This window comes from Cenococcum geophilum (assembly GCF_001692895.1).
Source record: "Cenococcum geophilum 1.58 unplaced genomic scaffold K441scaffold_23, whole genome shotgun sequence".
NCBI classification, from domain to species: Eukaryota; Fungi; Ascomycota; class Dothideomycetes; order Gloniales; family Gloniaceae; genus Cenococcum; species Cenococcum geophilum.
The window spans coordinates 296,451-316,906 of NW_027137581.1; the positions used below are offsets into that span (position 1 = coordinate 296,451).

The 20,456-nt window shown below is 36.5% G+C and overlaps 3 protein-coding genes across 3 annotated transcripts; 1 reads left to right on the plus strand and 2 right to left on the minus strand.

Moving 5' to 3' along the window:
* Positions 1-285: 285 nt before the first annotated feature.
* K441DRAFT_119975 (NAD(P)-binding protein) lies at positions 286-1,589 on the minus strand. The gene is made up of 2 exons (XM_067640009.1): positions 814-1,589; positions 286-743 (listed from the first exon to the last, which is right to left on the minus strand). Exons 1-2 carry the CDS (start codon positions 1,407-1,409, stop codon positions 431-433), a joined length of 909 nt encoding a protein of 302 aa, XP_067503606.1. The 5' UTR covers positions 1,410-1,589; the 3' UTR covers positions 286-430.
* Positions 1,590-1,864: 275 nt separating this feature from the next.
* On the plus strand, positions 1,865-4,270 carry K441DRAFT_636860 (cytochrome P450). Its single transcript, XM_067646493.1, has 7 exons — positions 1,865-2,142; positions 2,197-2,242; positions 2,295-2,833; positions 2,889-3,212; positions 3,260-3,370; positions 3,428-3,591; positions 3,681-4,270. Exons 1-7 carry the CDS (start codon positions 1,954-1,956, stop codon positions 3,880-3,882), a joined length of 1,575 nt encoding a protein of 524 aa, XP_067503607.1. The 5' UTR covers positions 1,865-1,953; the 3' UTR covers positions 3,883-4,270.
* Positions 4,241-5,282, minus strand: K441DRAFT_721184 (uncharacterized protein). Its single transcript, XM_067654056.1, has 3 exons — positions 5,162-5,282; positions 4,698-5,105; positions 4,241-4,607 (listed from the first exon to the last, which is right to left on the minus strand). Exons 2-3 carry the CDS (start codon positions 5,103-5,105, stop codon positions 4,296-4,298), a joined length of 720 nt encoding a protein of 239 aa, XP_067503608.1. The 5' UTR covers positions 5,162-5,282; the 3' UTR covers positions 4,241-4,295.
* Between the last annotated feature and the right edge of the window lie 15,174 nt (positions 5,283-20,456).

Here is a 20,456-nt window from a genome sequence, read left to right on the forward strand (position 1 = left end):
GGATAGAAAACAAGATACTGTATAAAATTGAGTATTGTGTGGGTCATTTTCGAAGGAGTATTTTTATACGAGGTATCTACTGGAAATCTAGTGAAACTCCCTTAAACAAATCGAGTCCCATGCAAAACCCACCGCCCTAAGGCTCTCGGCACATTAACACCGTCGCTTTACAGGAAAAATCAGACCCTGCTTGGCGTTTTACTCCTGTTTAAAGTGTAATCTCACTGCGTTACCGCATATCCACTACCCAAGTAGCCTTCTGACATGGATGAACCAGCACTCAGGGAGTGGCATTTGACGTGATGCCCGGCTCGATCTGCTCCAAGATTTCGAACAGCTCCCTCTTGACCTTCTCCTGAATTTGAGAAGGACCGAGTCCATCAACATTTGAACCGTTTCTGCGGTTGTTGTTAGCTACTAGACGATGACATCAATGAGACAACTTGATTACATACTTGGCAATTTTACAATCCATCAGGAAAGCGCCATGAGCTTGAGGCTCGAGGTCGGGTTTGATGGCGTGCACTAGGGTGCGGCTTCCAACTTCGGTAGTGCGAGCAAGCATCGAGATGCCAACGTTCATCACCATTCGCTTGAACCATCCAACCTCATCGCGGAAGATATCGCTCTTGCAGGCACCTGGAGTGGTGTTGTCGATGATTATGTTGGATTCAGGACCAAGAGGGGCCATTTCGGCCAGGATGCGGACATAGTAAAGGAGCAGAAGTTTTGATACGTTATATCTGATCTGAGAGTTAGATCATGATGCTATAAATACCTCGATGCCGTGGCTAGTGTTCCAAGGTTACTCACCGATCACTCATGTCTGCTCCTTCCTTTGCATCGAGTGCATCGAAGATGCGCCCGTTCGTCTCCTTCTCCTTGAACTTAGCGATGTACTGGAGATCGCTGCCAACGAAACTGAGTCGGCCCCTCAACCCAGTCTTTTTTGCACTCTCACGCAACTTGGGCAGAACTTCCAGCCCGAGGAGGGCGGCGCTAATAACGTTGACGGTAATGTGGCTCTCATGAGTCTCACATGTCTCCCAGTTGCTTGTCAAGATCCCTGCATTCTGTATCAGACCGTCGAGACGGTCCATAGTATGCACGCGGGCGCCGAACTGCTTTACCGAATCGTACTTTGAAAGATCCAAAGGCCAGACGTCGAGGCGAGAGGGGCTACATTTAGTTGTAGCCACAATCTTCTGAACGGCTGCCTCGCCCTTGGACACAGTGCGAACAGCTAAAATGACTTTTGCAGCATTCAAGCGGAGGAGATGCTTTACTGCTTCGAATCCCAATCCGGTGTTTGAGCCAGTAACAATAAGTACTTGGTTGCTGAAATCGGACGTTGGATAGGTTGGCGTAACGAACAGCTGCGAGTGCAGAAAGGTGAGGAAGTAAGACATTTTCGATTTCTACTTGCACGTATTCTGCACAAGGATAATTTAGTCTGAGTTGAGAAATTCAGAGCCAGAGTGCGTGATAGCTTGAAAGATGGATCACAAAAAGAGTTGTAGCACTTAGAGGAGAAATCAGAAAGTGAAGCAACGTTTGATTTCTTGATAAAAGCGAGGTGACAAAGGAAGTCATAGGCACGGAAGGAGCTGGCCCGGCAGCACAAACTAGGGTACCTGAGGCTCCATCGATTACAAAGCGGTGTTACACTGGAGGTGGGCTGCCTTCTGACTAATGATGGGGTGGCTGAAGTTAGCGAGCGCGGGCTTATGTTGCTCGACTCGTGCAGGATTCAGCCCCAGCGCTCCTGCATGGCATTAGTGTGCCGGAACCTCGGGATGCCGGCTTTTGGCCAACAAACAATATCGCTAGCTCCGATTCACCGGCAGCCGTCTTCTGGTGCTATCATTGCGTATATGAGCCTCATTAAAATCGTTTACGGTGGACTGAAGATACGACTGAGCTTGCTCTGAACTCAAAGCAAGCCCAGCCACGATGCCCTCCTTTTGCGTTCTGAGCGCCTCTCCACAAACAGAATTATTGTTCACAGTCGCTTTAGTACCTATTCTCTACACAGTTGTCCTAGCGATTTATCGTCTCTATCTGAGTCCACTGGCAAAATTTCCTGGCCCGAAGCTTGCGGCAGCAACGCTGTGGTATGAGCTCTACTTCGATGTTGTAAAGGTGAGGTCAGGCTATATATCAGCTTCCGAATTTGTGACTCACCAGCAAATACAGCATGGCCAATTTTACAAAGAGATTGATCGTATGCATTCAGTCTATGGTATGATGGTACTCGTGTCCGCCATTGCAAGCCCATAGCTCACAGGTTCAAGGCCCGGTCGTCAGGATCAATCCTTTTGAGATTCATGTCAAAGACCCGGAATGGTATGATACACTGTACACCAGCGGCCGGTATCAACGCGATAAGTCGGCGTGGTTTGTTGGTCGCTCGGGCGGACAGTCCGTGTTTGGCACCATCAACCATGACCATCACCGACTTAGACGAGCAGCATTAAACCCGTTCTTCTCTAAAAGCTCCATTGTGAAGGTCGAACCACTCGTAGTGGAGTGTGTGGATAAGCTTTGCAGCGCTCTAAATGCCTATTCCTCCTCCAAAGAACCAGTGGAGCTACAGACCACTTACATGGCTCTTACATTAGATGTCATCTCGTGCTATGCCTTCGGAAAGTCTTTCGGCCTCCTTGACAAACCAGGTTTCTCCCCGGAATGGAAGAAGGCCATTCTAGGCAGCATCGAGGCCGGCATCGTCAATAGGCATTTTCCGTGGCTCGCCACTGTCCTCATGAACCTCCCCGAGTCTGTGGCAGCAGCGATCAGCGCTCCTGCAGCATTCTTCATACAACTCCAGAGGGTGAGTCTTTAACAACACGCGTCATTCTTAGAAATACTGAAGCGATAGAAAATAGGGGATCCGGAAGCAGGTCGAAACAGTGCTGGTGCAAGAGCGTAACTCTGAGAAGGTTAACACAAACACTCACAAGACCATTTTCGAGGAGTTGAGAGAGAGCACTTTGCCTCCGCAAGAGAAGACTATTGATCGTCTCATGGACGAAGGGCTGATCCTGATTGGCGCTGGGGGCGAGACTACAGCGCAAACTCTTGCCGTACTGACCTTCCATTTGCTCAACAACCCGGACAAGCTGGAAAAGCTAAGAGAAGAGCTTGTGAAGGCGATGCCTGACCGTAATGTTCTTTTACCATGGCAGAAGCTCGAGCAATTGCCGTACCTAGTAAGTATATCATAAGCGATGAAGCTCACGGCCCTGACATCAAGCAGAGAGCTGTCATTCAAGAAGTCCATCGCATAGGTGCTGTCATCACAACACGCCTTATCCGTATTGCGCCAAACGAGACTCTGAAGTACAAGGAGTGGGAGATTCCAGCAGGTGTAAGTCTTAGCGCTAGATCAAGCTGGATCGGTAAAAGATTCTCACCTCTTACATAGACCCCGGTGAGCATGACTTCGCATTTCACCCACCTTGATCCAGAGATCTTCCCCGAGCCTTTGAGGTTCTTGCCAGAGCGCTGGCTGGACTGCGATACCAGCGATAGGACGAGAAAATACGTCGTGCCCTTTTCAAAGGGGAGTCGGGCGTGCATTGGACTGAAGTACGTAAGCCACTTCGCACTCTCCAAAAGTGCCTTTTTGCATCGCTGGAAAACGTAACAAAGCAGCTAACTGAGAGTATTTTGTTCAGCCTTGCTGCTGCGGAGCTTTTCCTCACTATTGGCGCGGTATTTCGTCGTCTTGATTTGAAATTGTACGAGACCACAGAGTCAGATATTGAGATCGTTTGGGATGGCTTTGCGGGAGGGTTCCGAAAAGAATCCCAGGGCATCCGAGTCAAAGTTACCGGTTATATGAAGTATGAATTTTTAATTACTATCTATGTTGATTGAGCAGCTTTAATTAATATGGTTAGCAGGTAGCGTCTCGCCAGTAAGTAACTTAGGGAATCAAAAGTAGTTTTCACCACAGGGTAGAAAAAGGAGAAAGCAAAGCCTATAAACAAAAGAAGTTTTTCTAATGCCCTGGAAAGGTTCTGTAATGGCTAGTAAGCTCTCTTTCTAGAATCTTAAAGGAACAAGCGAGCGAAACCATCCGCATTCTCTGGTAACGCACGTCGTAGCATGAGCGTTAGGCGCTGCTGTATTAGGAAAGGCAAAAAGCAATGTTTGTGCGTTATATACGGCTTATAGCCCATAATCGATTCTAGAGAGTCCAAATGTGCCATCGCTTAACACGCAACTGTAACTGTCAATAATCCGTTATACGGTGGTATTTTCGTGATCAGGATTTTTTTTTTTTAATATTACACTTTTAACAGCTGTGACTTCGGAAATGAACTCAGGGGCCAGAAGTCGAAAGTAGGGGACACGATGTAGGAGTAAAATAAAAAGGACTGGATTGCCACACGCAACGATTTGAAGTAGTGAAATGATCCTCCCTGTAGCCGGAAATCACCTAATTGCTGTTCTTGAAGCGGCAGTGGCTTGTTTAGTCCAAGTCTCTCCAGCGTGCTCGGAAACGTCTTCGGATCAGCAGCATTCGCATCCACGACATAAGTCTTCAGCGTCTTGTCCACGAGCAGACGAATGAGATCGGGGCGCATGTAATGGCCTCCCTGTTTATCGCGCTTATTCGTTAGCGAATGTCCCCTTTGACTTTCCGTCATACGTTAAAGGAAATGATAACTCAAGGTGTAGGGACGTACGAAATCAGCGAGCCTCTTAGTCAACAAATTCTCATCAAGATCAATCTCCGCAAGTATAAACCCCTCAAACGTCTTCGCCGGATCTTCAACAGCCCGATACCCATCTAGGCGATAGGCTCGTAAACCCATTGCCAACCACTGCCGCCTCGCCATCGACCGCATTTTTGTCGTCGCGAAGGCGGGGGGCAGATTGGCTCGAGCACCTTCGCGCGTCACGACCTGAGTTGGAGCAACCGCCCAAGTCCCAGCCTCGTACGCATAGGCGGGAGACACAAGCTCGGACTGCAGTTCGGAGATGTTGGTGTAGAGATCGGGGTGTGAGAGGGTAGACGCTGAGGTAGGCGGGCCAGGCTGCGACGTGGATTTGTTCGTGCAGGGCGTTGGCGTGGGCTTTGAGGAAGGGTTCATCTTGAAGCATATCAGCTAAGATCCTGTAGGATACCGGGAGAAATTTGAAGTGTTACATTCTCCTAGCAATTCAGATGCCCAAGATTTCCAATCTCGGTCTCGACTACACTGGTTAGGGAGTTACCGGTACCTTCACCAAGGATGAGTCGCTTCACGTGGGTAGGCTTGATCTTGCGGCGGTGATCAACTACGTCACCGGTTGGAGCGATTATAATCTGGGCCATGTAGAGGCTGTTGCCATCGACAGACTTGCTGATAAGCAAGCAGGAGGCCTCATTTTGGGCAATCAAGCAAGCAAGGGAAGGGCTTGCTTACTTGCTTGCTTGTTCATTGCTTATGTATAGTTAATTTAGTAGTAGTGGTAGTTAGTAATAGACCTTTGGTGTTTTTAGAGTTAATTTCTGGTAACTAAAGGTAATGTAAATAGAGTAAATAAGCCCTTTTAGGTAACATCTAAACCTATCTAAAACGGTTTTCCGCGCCAACTAAAAGTCTTGCGTAGCTTATAGTAAATAATAAATACCTTCCTATCCTTATCTACTACTAACTCTACTAATTTAATAGAACCTACTTAGTTACCGCTACTACTATAGTATAGGACCCTACTAACGCGAATATGAGCGCGATATCCGTAGAAAACCGCTTACCCCTATAATCTTATCGTTAGAAGCCGCCGCGCCCAACTAGCTTATAGACGACGGTAATATTAATAATTACAATAGTATTAACTAGAAACGACTTCCGGATCTTTAAAACCCTTATTAAGCTTAAAGCGGGCGCCTAGCTTTATTTATAAATATAGGTATAGGCACTATAGTCTAAGGTCCTTCTAGTCTTTCTTAGTTAAAGCTTATATAGGGTAAATAGCCTATTTTTAGTTAAATAGGGGTAAATCTAGTAGAGTTATAGGGTAGGGTCGTTTAGGTATAGTTTATTAGAGGTAGTAGTTTAGCCTAGTTATTTTAAAAGTAGTTAATAAAGTACTAGGGTCTCTAGTCTAAGTATTAATTCATAATCTTTATTTAATCATCTATCTAAGGATAATATACTATAAAAAGCTTTAGCCTAATGTCTAAGATCTAAGCAAACTCGTTCTAGAAGGCTAATATAAACCACGGCCTATAATTAGATATAATAGTATTTAGTAGTATATAAATTTAGTAAACGTAGCAGATATATAGTCGGGCCGCCTCTTTAGTATTTATATCCTTATAATAGGGAATTAAGAATAGGCGCTTGCTAAAGCGGTTAACTGAAATTGTAACTCTATTATAGAACTTATATTAATAATAGTATAACTACTTAGGGAGTATATAAGCAGACTAGTAGTAGAAGCGCGAGAGGCGCTAAAACTAGTCAAACTATAAAATAAAGGGTAGTTAAGTTATATAACGCATTACGGGACTAGTTTAAAACGTAGGAATATAGAAATATAGAAACGCGAGACGTACCGACATACTAACGTACTAAAGTACTTAGTATATTTCTTAGGAGTTAGGTTATATATTTAAGGACTATAGTTCTCTCTTTATAGTAAATATTAGAATATAATTAGAGTTAATCTATTAGGTACTTACTTGTAACGTGTCCCGCTCTACGTCGCTATAAAAAAAAGTAATTATAAATTTATCGCGACTCTTGCAGGACCCGATATGTATACTCTTATAATTCTCAATAGTTAGATCTTATTATTATATTTACCTATATAACTAGCCTATTAATAAGTTTACCTAGTATATACTATAAGACTTTATTATATATTTACTGCTAAGATTATAGTATATAATAGTTAATAAGATACTACCTAAGATAGTGCTTATCTGTAACGTTTCCCGCCCCAACGTCGCCATTCGGCCAAAAAGACACGGAGTGCTTGCGAACTTGTTCGCAAGCGCGGCGGGATCTAATATATGTACTCTTACATTATCCCTTACATTGTCACTTACGTCCTATAAATTGTGGCCCGTGCGTACTAATTAATAAGCTGCATTTATAGGTGGTTAATTGTTCTGCCGTATTACTAAAGGTCTTAACTAAAGCTACAAATATATTAAAATGTTGGTGTATATTATATATTGTAACGGGACTAGCCCAGTTACAGTAGGAATGTCTCGGTGAAACACTCGACAGATAAATTCCGACGCTTTGACCAAATTCTACCGAATTCTACCAGATTAATTAAATTCTACCAAAGTCCGTCAAAGACCGCGTGCGTATATACGCACGCATCGACCACTAAACCCCTAACTATTTAATTATATAATTCTCTTATTATTCCTTTCTCTTCTTTACGCAACGTCTTATTCTTAGCAAGAGCTATATACCCTTAGATTTAGATAGAATCTATATTATTCCTTTAAATCTTCCCTAAAGTCTCTTTATGCCCTTATATTATATTATATTAAAACAACCACTATTAAAATAGCAAACGAACTCGAACCCTCCGCGTTAACTACGAGCATTATAGCTCTACCCGTGCCGCTGTCGCGATCCACTTACCTCGTTACCGAGGTAAGTGCCGGCCAGCTCAACGAGTAGAGCCCACCTCAACGTCAGATTTGCCAAGACACCCAAATACTATTAATATTCTTATTATATATTATTAACGCCATAACTACTGAGTATATTCGCGTCGAAAATAAGATCTAGGAGGCTCTTAAAGAACTCTAAGAGTCTACCAAGCCCAATATTGCAGAGGCTGCGCGCCGACACGGTGTTCCTGAATCACGCCTCCGCGCTTGGTGGAAAGGACGTTAATTGCGTTGCGAGAGGCCTACAGCAGGTAGAAGGCTTACTGACGATCAAGACCTTGCTCTTCGTAGCTATATTAATCGCTTAGATTCCTTATATACCGCCGCTTAACTACTAATAATACATTCTACAGCAAATTAGATTTTAGATTAAGCCAACGAAAATCCAGATCAGCCACTACCTCCCGTTGGCTCTCACTTTGTTAAACGCTAGCTTAGCCGCTACCTAGAGTACTATAAGCGTAGGTAGAAGATAATAGAGCTTAAGCGCACAGCGGTACACGAGCCGAAGGATATTAAGGCGTGGTTTTATTAATACCGCGACGTCATAATTAAGCATGCAGTTATGCCTACGGATATATATAACTTCGATAAGTCAGGATTTCGCGTTAGTATTAGTAAGGACCAGTGAATTATTACAAGGGAGCCTTATTAAAAAGCTTATATCTCTACAGATACGAATCGCGAGCTAGTTACTATAATAGAAACGATAAGTAGTAACGGAGTTAATCTACTACCTATAATTATACTTGCGGGCGCACAGTTCCTCCACTAGTGGTTTAAGAATTTAGCCCTTCCTAACCACTATTTATTGGGCCTATTAAAAATAGGCTATTTAAATAACGAATTAGCTTTTAATTGGCTTAAGCACTTTAACGCGTATAGCTCTTAGCGCCAGCTAGGTGCATATAGGCTCCTAATTTTTAACGGCCACGGCTCTCACCTTACCAAGGAGTTTATTAAGTATTACAATAATCAAAAGATTATACCATTTACCTTACCTCCGCATACAAGCCACCTTTTGCAGCCTCTTAATGTCGTTATATTTCAGCCGTATAAACACCACTATAGTAAGGCAGTTAAGCAAGCAATATAGATAGGCTGCACCAACTTTAATAAAGTTGAATTCCTCCACGTGATTAAATTAATTCGTCGCTAAACGTTTAAATCGAGTATAATTAAATTAGCCTTTTAGTAGGCAGGCCTTGTTCCTTACAACCCTTAAATCGTCCTTAATTCTATGCGCGAGGCGCGTCCTACTACCCCCCCCTCTATTACCTTATAAGCCACCATCTACACTATATACACTAAGATCTTTATATACAGTTTAGAAGAAAGTTTTACCGCTAGCTTAGGAGGTATATAAAGATAATAAAGAGGCTATGGATATCTTTATAAAATCCGTAAGAGGTAGTTTAGTAAATATATATGCACGACTACAAGCCGAACGCGAGCTTGCAAATACATAAGCAGTTGCTAGAGCTCGTCGGCAACGCCAAAAAAGTAACAGAAAGGTTGTATAGAAGGGAGGGGTTATATACGCAGCAAATGCATGGTTAATTGTACAAAAGCGCGAGCAGAAGGAGGCTCTAAAAGCTGCACGTACATTACTGAGGAAGGAACGGGCAATTGCGAAGCAGCTTCTTTAGGACGCCATAAGGCGGCTAGAGCCTTGACCTATTATATATAGAGACTCCTTCTATTAAGAAACCAGTACTACACCACAAAATTCTAAANATTCGACTTTTTNGTAGAGTTCTGCGGCTTTAAAATCATNGTCTTGGCAAATCTGACGTTGAGGTGGGCTCTACTCGTTGAGCTGGCCGGCACTTACCTCGGTAACGAGGTAAGTGGATCGCGACAGCGGCACGGGTAGTTAGGGAATAGTTAACCATAATACAACAGTCCTTTATAGATGCTTTAGCCTAACAGCGAGTAATATTAGAGGCTTAGCACTAGCAATTAATGGGAGCAATCCGTAAAGAACTCTATAACCTTAAAGCACTTACGTTAGAGACCCTAATAGTAACACCTATAAACGAAATTAAAATAACTATATATAAACCTAACCCATTAAATATAAACCCTAAACTAGTAACGGCAGCTTAACCCGTACCTACTATAAAATTTAAAAAGCTCCCTAACCCTCTAATATTTAATAGAAATTAAAATAACTTACGTCCCTTTATAACTAAGCTCCGTCTTAAACTTTTAATAAACTATAATTAATACCCTACTAAAGCTAGTAAGATTAGCTATAGAATATCTTATTTAAGTAAAAACGCTATATAAACTATAGACCTATTCTTCTATAATAGCACCTTTATTAATTTTAAAATCTTTATCTCTCTATTAAAATAAATATATAATAACACCAGCTATAAATACACAGCTATTACTAAACTTAAAAACTTATAATAACGGAACCGAGACTTTACTAGCTTCTTTTCGGAATTTTTAAGCCTTATTAGTAAACTAGATTAGAATAAAGCCACTAAAATTACTACTCTCCGTTAAGCTATTTTAGATAAAATTAGAGTACAGTTAGTAGGTAAAGAATTACTAAAGGACTTACCTAAATTTGTTATAATATATTAACAAATTAATAAGGATCTTTAATATAACAAATAGACTTATTCCCTAAAGCCAACTATACCTTATATTTAAAACTCTATAAACCCAGTATATACCCTAAAGTATAATCCGTCTTTAAAACTAAAAAGTCCTATATATAACCCTATAGACCTTAATACCACTTAATCCTATACACCCTTAGGAACTAATAAATAAAAAAATACGAGCTATAAATAAAGAATACTTTAGATATAGTAAAAAGGGACACATTTAAAGAAATTGCTAAATTTACCCTTTCAAAAAGGTCTAACGTAGTTCCTCTTAGTCCTTAAATTATACTTATTCTATAAATTATACTTAGTCGCTATAAAGTATCTCACCTTTAGTTAATTTAGAAAACGAATTATCCTAGGGCTAAGTTACGCCTTAGGATAAGAAGTGGAAGAGTATAAGTATTTAGGCTCTTCTAGCGCTAATATATAATATAACTCCCTTAATATACTTAGCGAAAAATAAAAGGAAGTATAAATCCTTATAGATAGCGGAGCTATTAGTATAGGCTTTATTAATACAAACTACGCGAAAACTTAACGCTTAAATTTAAAGAAACTTAATAAGCCCTAAGGCCTATTGTAACGGAGCCTTGTAGTAAGAACTACGGTAGACTTGTTAATGGGCTAGGTATATAGGTATTAAATAAAGTCAGCAACGTAATAATAACTGGTGGAGTGGTTGCCCAATAGATTAACTCCAATTATATTCTGAGAATCACTATAAGGAAGGAACTATCTAGGTAGGGACTAAGGGTCCTTAAATACATAACCGTACTCCTATGAAATCCTTCTTATACGTAAAGTACGCGAGGTATATAAGGTATATAAGACGTTCTTTATAGACCTCGCAGAGCTTATAGAGCTTATTATATAACCTTAGTTACTATTCCTCGTTATATAGCTCTACGGGTTCTATCCTAGACCATGCTTATATTAACTAACTAGCTTCCTCTAACTCTTCTCCAAGTAGTCGTAATATTGTACTTAAAGCGTCCGTAACACTATCTCCCTCCTCTTTATCTTTATCCTTAAAGATACCTAGCATCTCTAAGTTATTTACTAGAGGTATAATATCCATCTAATTAATTTGGTTAATATTATTACTTATAATACCTAAAGCACCTTCTTCTTCTTCGCCTAAGCGCCGGTCTCGTACCGTAGCTATTATATTGTCGCTAGGTGAGATTATACCTCCCTATTCTCATTATACGAAAGAGGGTTTAGTTTATATTGCGTTAGCGTCGCCTATTAACCAACAACCGTCCTCCTATTCTAAGTGTACGCGAGTGAATATGCGGTCCTCCTATAATGTTCGTTCCGTTTCTAACGCTAAGTATGCGCGTCCTATAACTTTTAGTAGTCTCTAAGTTCCCTAAATAATTTATTATAAGGTCTTATGTTTAATTTACTACTATAAAGCTTAATAATAAACTGTCAGAGGCGCTGGCCGAGATTTATTGACTTTAATATAACAATAAGCTTTATCTAGCTCATATTCGTGATAAGGAGTATTATGCCCTTAAGGCCCGTCAAAACGCTTATGCTCGTCTTCTCTATCTTAAAAAGGTTTATAAGAAGGTCCATTTTAAGGAGTAGAAACTTATAGAACAAGGTTTATAGGAACTTGGCGATAAAAGAACGGGTTCTCTTCTAACAGAAAAGGAAACACCTCTAAGTAGCTCAGCAGTCACTCTTCCTGGGTCCCCCTTAGGTAACTCATTCTTTAGCGATTCTTCTTTATTAATATTGCCTAACCTTTTCTCTTCTAATACTCCTATACCTTTCCTATAGCGTTCTTTAGGTTCTCTAGTGGTTCCTAGGTAGTCTTATTATAGCCTATCTACTTTACTTTATACTATATTTTATTATCTATATCCTTATAACTAACGATCTTTAAAACTTACTATTTATCTTCCTCTTATCCTCTATACGTGTCTACTTCGTAAACCGGTGGCTTAACATTTCTATATACTAGCTCTAGCATTGCAATATACTATATAGGGTAGATCTTTATCCTAGCTAGTAAGTTTAACTTAAATATAACTAATAAAATTTTCTATATAATTTCAAAAGGTCCTAGTCTAACGTAGTCCAACTTCTTACTTAATTATTAACTTTTAAAATTTTTGTATAGTAGCCATACTTTATCTCCCTCCTTAAGATCTAGTCCCTTAGATCTCTTAGTATCGTAGTACTTTTTTATCCTTTACTATACCACCTTAGCTATTTCCGTAAGGTCTGCATAAAGATTTATTAAACTCTTTATTCTTTACTTAGCTATACTACTTATCTTCTTTACTTAACGTAGCAATAATAAGGTCCTTAGTTTATATCTATAATTCGCCTTAAATAGTAATATACCTATTCCTTTTTATGGTGTTGTATTATATATAAACTATATAACTGGTAATAGCAATACCTAATTATTCTATATATAATTAATATAATGCCTTAGATACTGTTTTAGTGTCTAATTTAATCTTTCTATTTAACCGTCTATCTGTGGATAATATATAGTGGAAGTTATTACTTAAACTCCTTACTCTACTAAGAATACTTCCTAGAATACTACTATAAATCTTAGATCTCTATCCGATATAATCTTGCTTAGTGCTCCATATCTTATAAATACTTCTTTTAATATAGATTCTAGCGATATCTTCTGCTAATATTTCTTCTAAATATGCTATAAAGTATCCCTACTTTATAAGCTTGTCTATTATTACTAAGATTATATTATAATCTTATCCAATAATAGGATCTCTTAACTTTAGTAACTTAATAATAAAGTCCTATAATATAACCTCCTATAGTCTCTCTAGTATTTTAATAGGTTGTAGCCCTCTATATAGCTTATACCTCATTAGTTTATTCCTTTAGTAATCTAAATATTTCTTTATAACTTGCCTAGCTAGTCCCTAGATTTTATTAATAATATACTCCTCTTAAAGTCTTAACACTAAGCCTATAGCTCTGTTGTGTCCTTAAGTTGGTCCTTTATAAAATAATTCTATAAACTCTTTTACAATAGATCTCGGCACATACGTTGCTTTTTAGTTCTTATACTACTCTAAGTCTAAATCCTCTATCTATATATCTTAGATCTTTTATATCCAATTACTCTCTAGTAATTTATAGATCGGTTCTTCTTATATTGCTACAATTTTTGGATAATTATACCTAATTAATCCGTCTATGTCTTTTCGTAATAAAGCCCCTAATGGCTTTTTATTATTCTATAGTTTAGTCTTTCTACTTAGGGCATCTGCTTATATATTCTCTATACCCTTAATATACTAAATCTTAAAATGGTATTCTATAAGCATCTCTACCTATCTAACTTATCTGCAATTAAGTTCTTTTATTATTAGGAACCCCGTTAGGTTCTTATAATCCATCTTAACTATAAATAGTTTCTCTATACCTTATAAGAATAATCTCTATTTCTTTAATGCTATAACTATACCTAATAACTCCTTATTATAGATATTATAGTTTAGTTCTAGTGGTGTTATCTTTTAACTATAGTATACCACTAGGTGCTATCCATCTTTATATTTCTATAAAAAGCACGCTCCTAGTATATAGTCTAATATATCCGTTTTAACTACTGTCTCTAACTGTAATTAATAGATTTTAAGAACTGGCTCCTAGGTAAACAACTGTTTAATTTTCTTAAACAGTTCCTTTTATTCCTCTCCCTATACCTATAGTTCTTCCTTCTTTATTAATCTCGTAAGTGGCTTAATATTCTTTAACCATTAAGCTATAAACCTTCTGTAGTAATTATAGAACCCTAAAAATAACCTTAACTATATTACGTTTTCTAGTTCTTACCAATTCACTATAGCCTTAATCTTCTTTAGATCTATACTAAGTTGGCCTAGTTTAATAATAAATTTAACGAAATTGGTCTTCCTAGTAAAGAACTCGTATTTCTTAATTGCTACTAGTATCTATTCTTCCTATAGTTTCTTTAAGACCTATTTAATATGTTCTCTATATTCTTCCTTACTTATTAAGTAGATAATAATATCGTTAAGATATACTATAACAAATTCATCTAAGTATTCTCTTAATATATTATTAATACGCTTCTAAAACGTTGCTAGTGCGTTTATAAGCCCAAATTATATAACTAGTAATTTATACAGTCCTTCCTTTAACCTAAAGGCTGCCTTCTATTTATTACCTTCCTTAATCCTAATCTAATAGTACGCCCATCTTAGATCTATCTTTGTAAAGATTTGCGCATTACTAATCCTATCTTAGATTTTGCTAATTAAGGGTAAAGGATACCTATCCTTCCTAATAATGCTATTTAACTGTCTATAGTTAATATATAGCCTAAGTTTTCCATTCTTCTTTAGTATAAATAGTACTAGATATCCCGCTAATAATTGTAATAGTCTAATATATCCCTTTTAAAGATTTTCCTAGACAAACTCCTTAAGTGCCTATAACTCTTTTTCTGTTAACTTATAGGTTAGGTAAAACCTTAGACTTATTCCTAGTTCTAGCTCTATCTTATAATTCTATACTATATACTCTAACAGCTTTTCACTTTCCGGTGATTATAGCTTCTTACTATACTTATAGTATTTCTTTAGTATATAACTTAATCCTTAATTAGTCTCCTTATATATTACTCTAACTTAGTACTATACTAACTTAGTTTATTATTACATCTTATATCGTCATATATTTTTAATATTAACCTAACCTATAACCCAATTAATCTTTAGATTATATTCCTGTAACTAAGGTATTCCTAATACTGCCTTATTATTCCCTAATAGTAATATATCAAAAGACCTCTTAACTTATCTCCCTTTAATGGTTATCTAAATTAGTCCTATTTTAAGATTAATAATGCCTCCTCCGTAGGCTATTAGATCTTCTAAAATTATTACTAATAGATAAGGGTGTTCTTTTTATCTATGTGGTAGCCCCATCCTTTTAACTGCTGCTAGTAAGATATAGTTCCTTATTACTCTACTGTCTACTAATGCTTTAAACTACTAATCTTGCTATTTAACTCTTAGATTTAGGTATTATCCTTGAATTCCTTTAAGGGTCTAAGGCTCTACTACTAGCTCCCTCTGGTCCTATAGGCCTCTACTTTTCCTAACTATTAGCTACTTAATCCTGTTATACTTAGCTTATTCTTTAGCCAATACCTAGTTCGCTTTTTATCTTTAATATACTATAGACAGGTATTCTCTAGATATTCCTACTATTGTTATCTATCTAAGCATTCTTCCGTAAGGAATCTTCCTAGTTAAAGCATTAAATCTCCTTCCTCTTAGACTTCTACTAGATGCTATCTGTATATATACTTAGCATTCCTATACTATTATTTATCTGTTATTTAGTATATCCTTATAAGGTATTTCCGGTTCTTTTTCTTTAGATTCTTATGCATTTTATATATATTATCTACGCATGTAATCTATAATAGCGTATAGTATGCTAGGTACTTTAGGTTAACTCTTGCCTTGTCTTTATCTTTAAGTTTAAACCTCTATCGCACTAATCTAAACGTTACGACTTTATTTGCAGGTACTAAGACGCGCCTCTCGCTTCTCTAGTCCTCTAATTATTTCTTTAGATCTTTTAATGTTATAATTAAGGCTCCCTTAATATAATTCATTACTTTTTCTATAATTAGGTAGTCTTAGATAACTTTTTCATCTAACTATATATAGAAATCTTCCCACTTATTATTATATCGTTGCCTATACCACTTTTAGTACAGCTATTAGAGTATATACGGTCTGTCCGTAAGGAAGTATCTTCTTATTACTATATTATAACAGCCCTTTATATATCGTTCTTCGAATCTAGTAGGAATCCCTAGATCCTCTTCTTGTTCTAGTTTAGTAAGCCACTTAGCTCTTAGTATGCCTGCTCTCGGCCTATTAGTGATTCTTTATACTAGTACTCTATCCTTTATACGTCCTAATATGCTAGATCTCTTATCTAGTTTCTGTTCTTGCTATAAGGTAATTCTTGCTCTAAATTCCTCTATAGTTTCTTTCTTTTTACGTCTTATAAGTAGATCCTTAAAGTCTCCTTACTTCTTAATCTCGGTATTAAACTCTTAATCTTTAGTCTAAACCTCTTATTCTACTAGTAAGTCCTCTAGGTCTATATATCTGTCTCCTAATCTAACTGCTATTTATATTGCAGATTCTCTAATCTATAGTAAAGCCGCTTACTTCTTACTTATAGGTATCCTTATTCGTACTCCAAACTCTTAACCCCTTAGATTCTTTAATCCTAAGCTTGCCTCTAACTTAAGCTTAGCTCCAGCCTTAGTCCAACTAGGCTTTACTAGTGTTTTTATCTCGTCTTAAAAGTCTTAAATCTCACTCATCTTATCTTAAGAATCTTGTGCTGTTGGGAACACTTGTCCGAGCTTATTTATATATTTTTAAACTAAGCTACTGCCCTACTCTATTAGTTTGCGTCCATTATAGGTCCTTAAGCATACCTTATCTCTTCTTAAGAATCTTAATCATCTCTTATCTCGTCTTAAGAATCTTAAGCCTTTAGCCTTTTACCTTTATTAAGTAGTAAGCTAGCACTAGTAGTCGTTTGCTTGCTTAATCGTCTCTAAATATTACTCCTTCCGTCTTATAAAGCGATAGATGCCGTATCTAATGGTGTTATAATACCCGTTACTAAACCTTGCTCTATAGCGGTCTTAGTCTCTACTTCTATTATATTATTAAGGTTTAGATACCCCTAGTTAGTTCCTTTATTATTCTTATTGCTATTAATTAATAAGTACTCTAACTCTATTATTATTATTACTAATTATTATCCGTATATTACTATAATATCTTAATCTAGCTTATAGAGTCGATCTTATTCTTTATCTAACTCTTTAGTTCCTTTAAGTCCTCTTAACTCTAGCTCTTATGGCTAATAGCTTATACTGTACTTGGCGTCTTTATAAATTTAGTATACGTTATTATAACAAAATGCAAAACTTCTAATTAAACATTCTTTTGTTCCTTATAGTGTACTATTATCTCTCTGTATATATATATTATATACTATTAGTCTAGTTCCCTTTACTGCGTAATAACCCTAACCACTTTTATAATCTTTAGTAAAATAACCCTATTTTCCGCAATTTATATAAGCTCCGTCTTTAAACTATTGCTTTTACTATAGAGTCCGCTTAAACGTCTTCCGCTATTAGGATCCTTAGTTTAACCTATACTCCTTAGTCCTATAATTACTTAATCCTTAACTTCTAGGTTTCTATAGTTGCTTTCCCTATCTCTTATAGGTTTCTTTAGTATTACTTAGGTCTATTAGCTCTGCGCTATACTATAGTTTCTAATTTGGCTTTAGTTATTATGTGCTCTGCGTCTTATATAACTATAGAACTCTATCCTAACCTCTCTTAGCCTGTTCCCTTTAAAAGATCCTATTATTAATCTTAATTACTTAATCTATTAATTCCCTTAGGGTATCCGCATCTTCTATTAGGATAATTACGTCCTAGACTTTAGCTTTAAGTCCCTATTTATACTATGCTATAAGCGCCCTATTGTTCCATTCAACCTATATAATAAGTATTTAAAACTATATTGTATACTTAATTGCTAAAGTTCGCTATATTAGGTCCTAAAGCTTTTTTTTTACTATAACTATTACTTTTAGGTCCCTAAATATCTATATTAATCGTTCCGCGAATCCTACCTAGCTAAAAAACACAAATCGTACCTCTTAATTGGTAGTAGTTATTCCGTTAGTCTATATTTCCGTTAAGTAGGGTTTAAACTATTTAAGTGCCTAACCTGATAGGAATAGTCCTACGTAGGCTATCTGATCCATTATTATAGCTAACTTAGCCCCTTCTTGCATGACTTTAAAATACATTTGCGTTAGGAATCCTTTAAGCTTTAATCTCTTCCCTAAGAATTGTTTGATTAAAGGTAACTTAACCTTTACTGCTCCAATCCTATTAAGTCTTTCTTCGAGTATTTAGTTGTTCTTATTTAACCTATTAACGATTTTCTGTAACTGCCCGACTATAACTGGTTGTGAGTTAGTATCTTATATACTTATATCTCCACTTAACCTTAAAGTGGTTGCTGCCGTTAACGGCGTCATGGTAGCTGCTTTTAGTGGCATGTTGTTTGACTTATTAAAACCGTAACTATGGTAGTGATTATGTAACGGAGCCTTGTAGTAAGAACTACGGTAGACTTGTTAATGGGCTAGGTATATAGGTATTAAATAAAGTTAACAATATAATAATAACTGGTGGAGTGGTTGCCTAATAGATTAACTCTAATTGTATTCTAAGAATTACTATAAGGAAGGAACTATCTAGGTAGGGACTGAGGGTCCTTAAATATACAACCGTACTCCTATAAAATCCTTCTTGTACGTAAAGTACGCGAGGTACGTAAGGTATGTAAGATGTTCTTTATAGACCTCGCAAAGCTTATAGAGCTTATTATGTGACCTTGGTTACTATTCCTCGTCATATAGCTCTACGGGTTCTATCCTGGACCGTGCTTGTATTAACCAACTAGCTTCCTCCAACTCTTCTCCAAGTAGTTGTAACATCGTACTTAAAGCGTCCGTAATACCTATAAGGCTTTAATAGTAAGCCTTTAATATACAGCAAACTAATATACTACGCTCTTAGAAAGATATAAATAAGTAAACACCTTAAATATATTTCCCTATTTATAACACCCTTAAAGTATTATAAGGTAATACTTAGATATAGATAGCTAAAACAACACAACCCTTTAATTAGCTGGGTTAAAGAAATACTAAAATTCCATACAACCTACTGCCGAAGTTATTATTTAAAATACTACTTGCCCTATAAATATGTATATAACTATTTAAATTTAACATAATATAAATTACCTTTACTATAAATCTTAAACTAATATAATAAAGTTATAACTACTAATCGCGGTAAAGAATGCAAAGATAATATATTAAAACCCCTTAAAATTTATATAATATAAGCCATACCCTTTTATTTATTAGTAAGAAAACAAGACTGTAAGATCTTTACTATAACACTAGAAGATATTAAAAAGGCATTAAAACTAAAGTAATATATTAACCCCTAACCTCTTATACCTAAAGAATATTATAATTTAATTAATACGTTTAAGAAACAATTTATAAACTAACTACCCCCGCATTAGAATAAGTACGATTTTAAGATAGAACTTAAACCTAGTATAACGCCAAAGTTCGGCCCGTTATACGGTATATCGCAAAAAGAGCTGCTTATAATGCAATAATACCTTAAAAAGCACCTAGAGAAAGGATTTGTTCGCCCTAGTTAATTACTATTTACCTTACCTATACTATTTATTAAGAAACCTAAAGGAGGCTTAAGGTTTTATATTAATTATTAAGCCCTAAATATAAATATAATTTAAAACCAATATCTAATTCCTCTACTTTAAGAAACACTTAACTGCTTAATAAAAGTATAATACTTTATAAAGCTTAACATAGTTGCTGCCTTTAATTAAATCCGTATTTGTAAAGGAGATAAAAAGTATACGGCTTTCTATACACAATAGGGACTTTTTAAATACTTAGTAATGCCGTTTAGTATAAAGAACGGTCCTAGTACGTTTTAGTAATATATTAATAATACGCTTTGCAAATTCCTTAATATATTTATTACCGCGTATATTAATAATATCTTAATCTATTTATTTTTGCTTTTTAAGTATTAAAAGCATATCTAAATAGTCCTTAAATGCCTATAAGACGCGGGCTTATAATGCGATATTAAGAAATAGAAGTTTTACGCATCTAAAGTTACGTACTTAGACCTAATTATATCCTATAACGGAATTAAAATAGACCCTAAGAAAATTACTATAATTATAAACTAGGAAAGTCCTAGTAGTATATAAAATATCTAAGGATTTCTAAGATTTGTAAATTTCTATTATTAATTTATTAATTACGTCTTAAAAATTATTTAGCTATTAATAAACTTAATAAGGAAGAATATAAAATTTAAATAGACTACTAAATATAAATAAGCTTTTAACGACCTAAAATATCATTTTATAACTACTTTAATTCTCACCTACTTTAATCCAGACTTTAAATATATCGTTAAACAGATTCGTCTAATTATATACTAGGAGAAATATTATCGCAATATAATAAGAACG

Excerpts from the sequence above, each read along its gene's own strand:
- K441DRAFT_721184 (XM_067654056.1), bottom strand. The coding sequence starts at position 5,105 with ATGAACCCTTCCTCAAAGCCCACGCCAACGCCCTGCACGAACAAATCC. Across the intron at positions 4,608-4,697 it reads CTAAGAGGCTCGCTGATTTC|GGAGGCCATTACATGCGCCC; the intron begins GTACGTCCCTAC and ends CGCGATAAACAG.
- K441DRAFT_119975 (XM_067640009.1), bottom strand. The coding sequence starts at position 1,409 with ATGTCTTACTTCCTCACCTTTCTGCACTCGCAGCTGTTCGTTACGCCA. Across the intron at positions 744-813 it reads GGAGCAGACATGAGTGATCG|ATATAACGTATCAAAACTTC; the intron begins GTGAGTAACCTT and ends CTCTCAGATCAG.
- K441DRAFT_636860 (XM_067646493.1), top strand. The coding sequence starts at position 1,954 with ATGCCCTCCTTTTGCGTTCTGAGCGCCTCTCCACAAACAGAATTATTG. Across the intron at positions 2,143-2,196 it reads TCTACTTCGATGTTGTAAAG|CATGGCCAATTTTACAAAGA; the intron begins GTGAGGTCAGGC and ends CAGCAAATACAG. Across the intron at positions 3,592-3,680 it reads CGGGCGTGCATTGGACTGAA|CCTTGCTGCTGCGGAGCTTT; the intron begins GTACGTAAGCCA and ends TATTTTGTTCAG.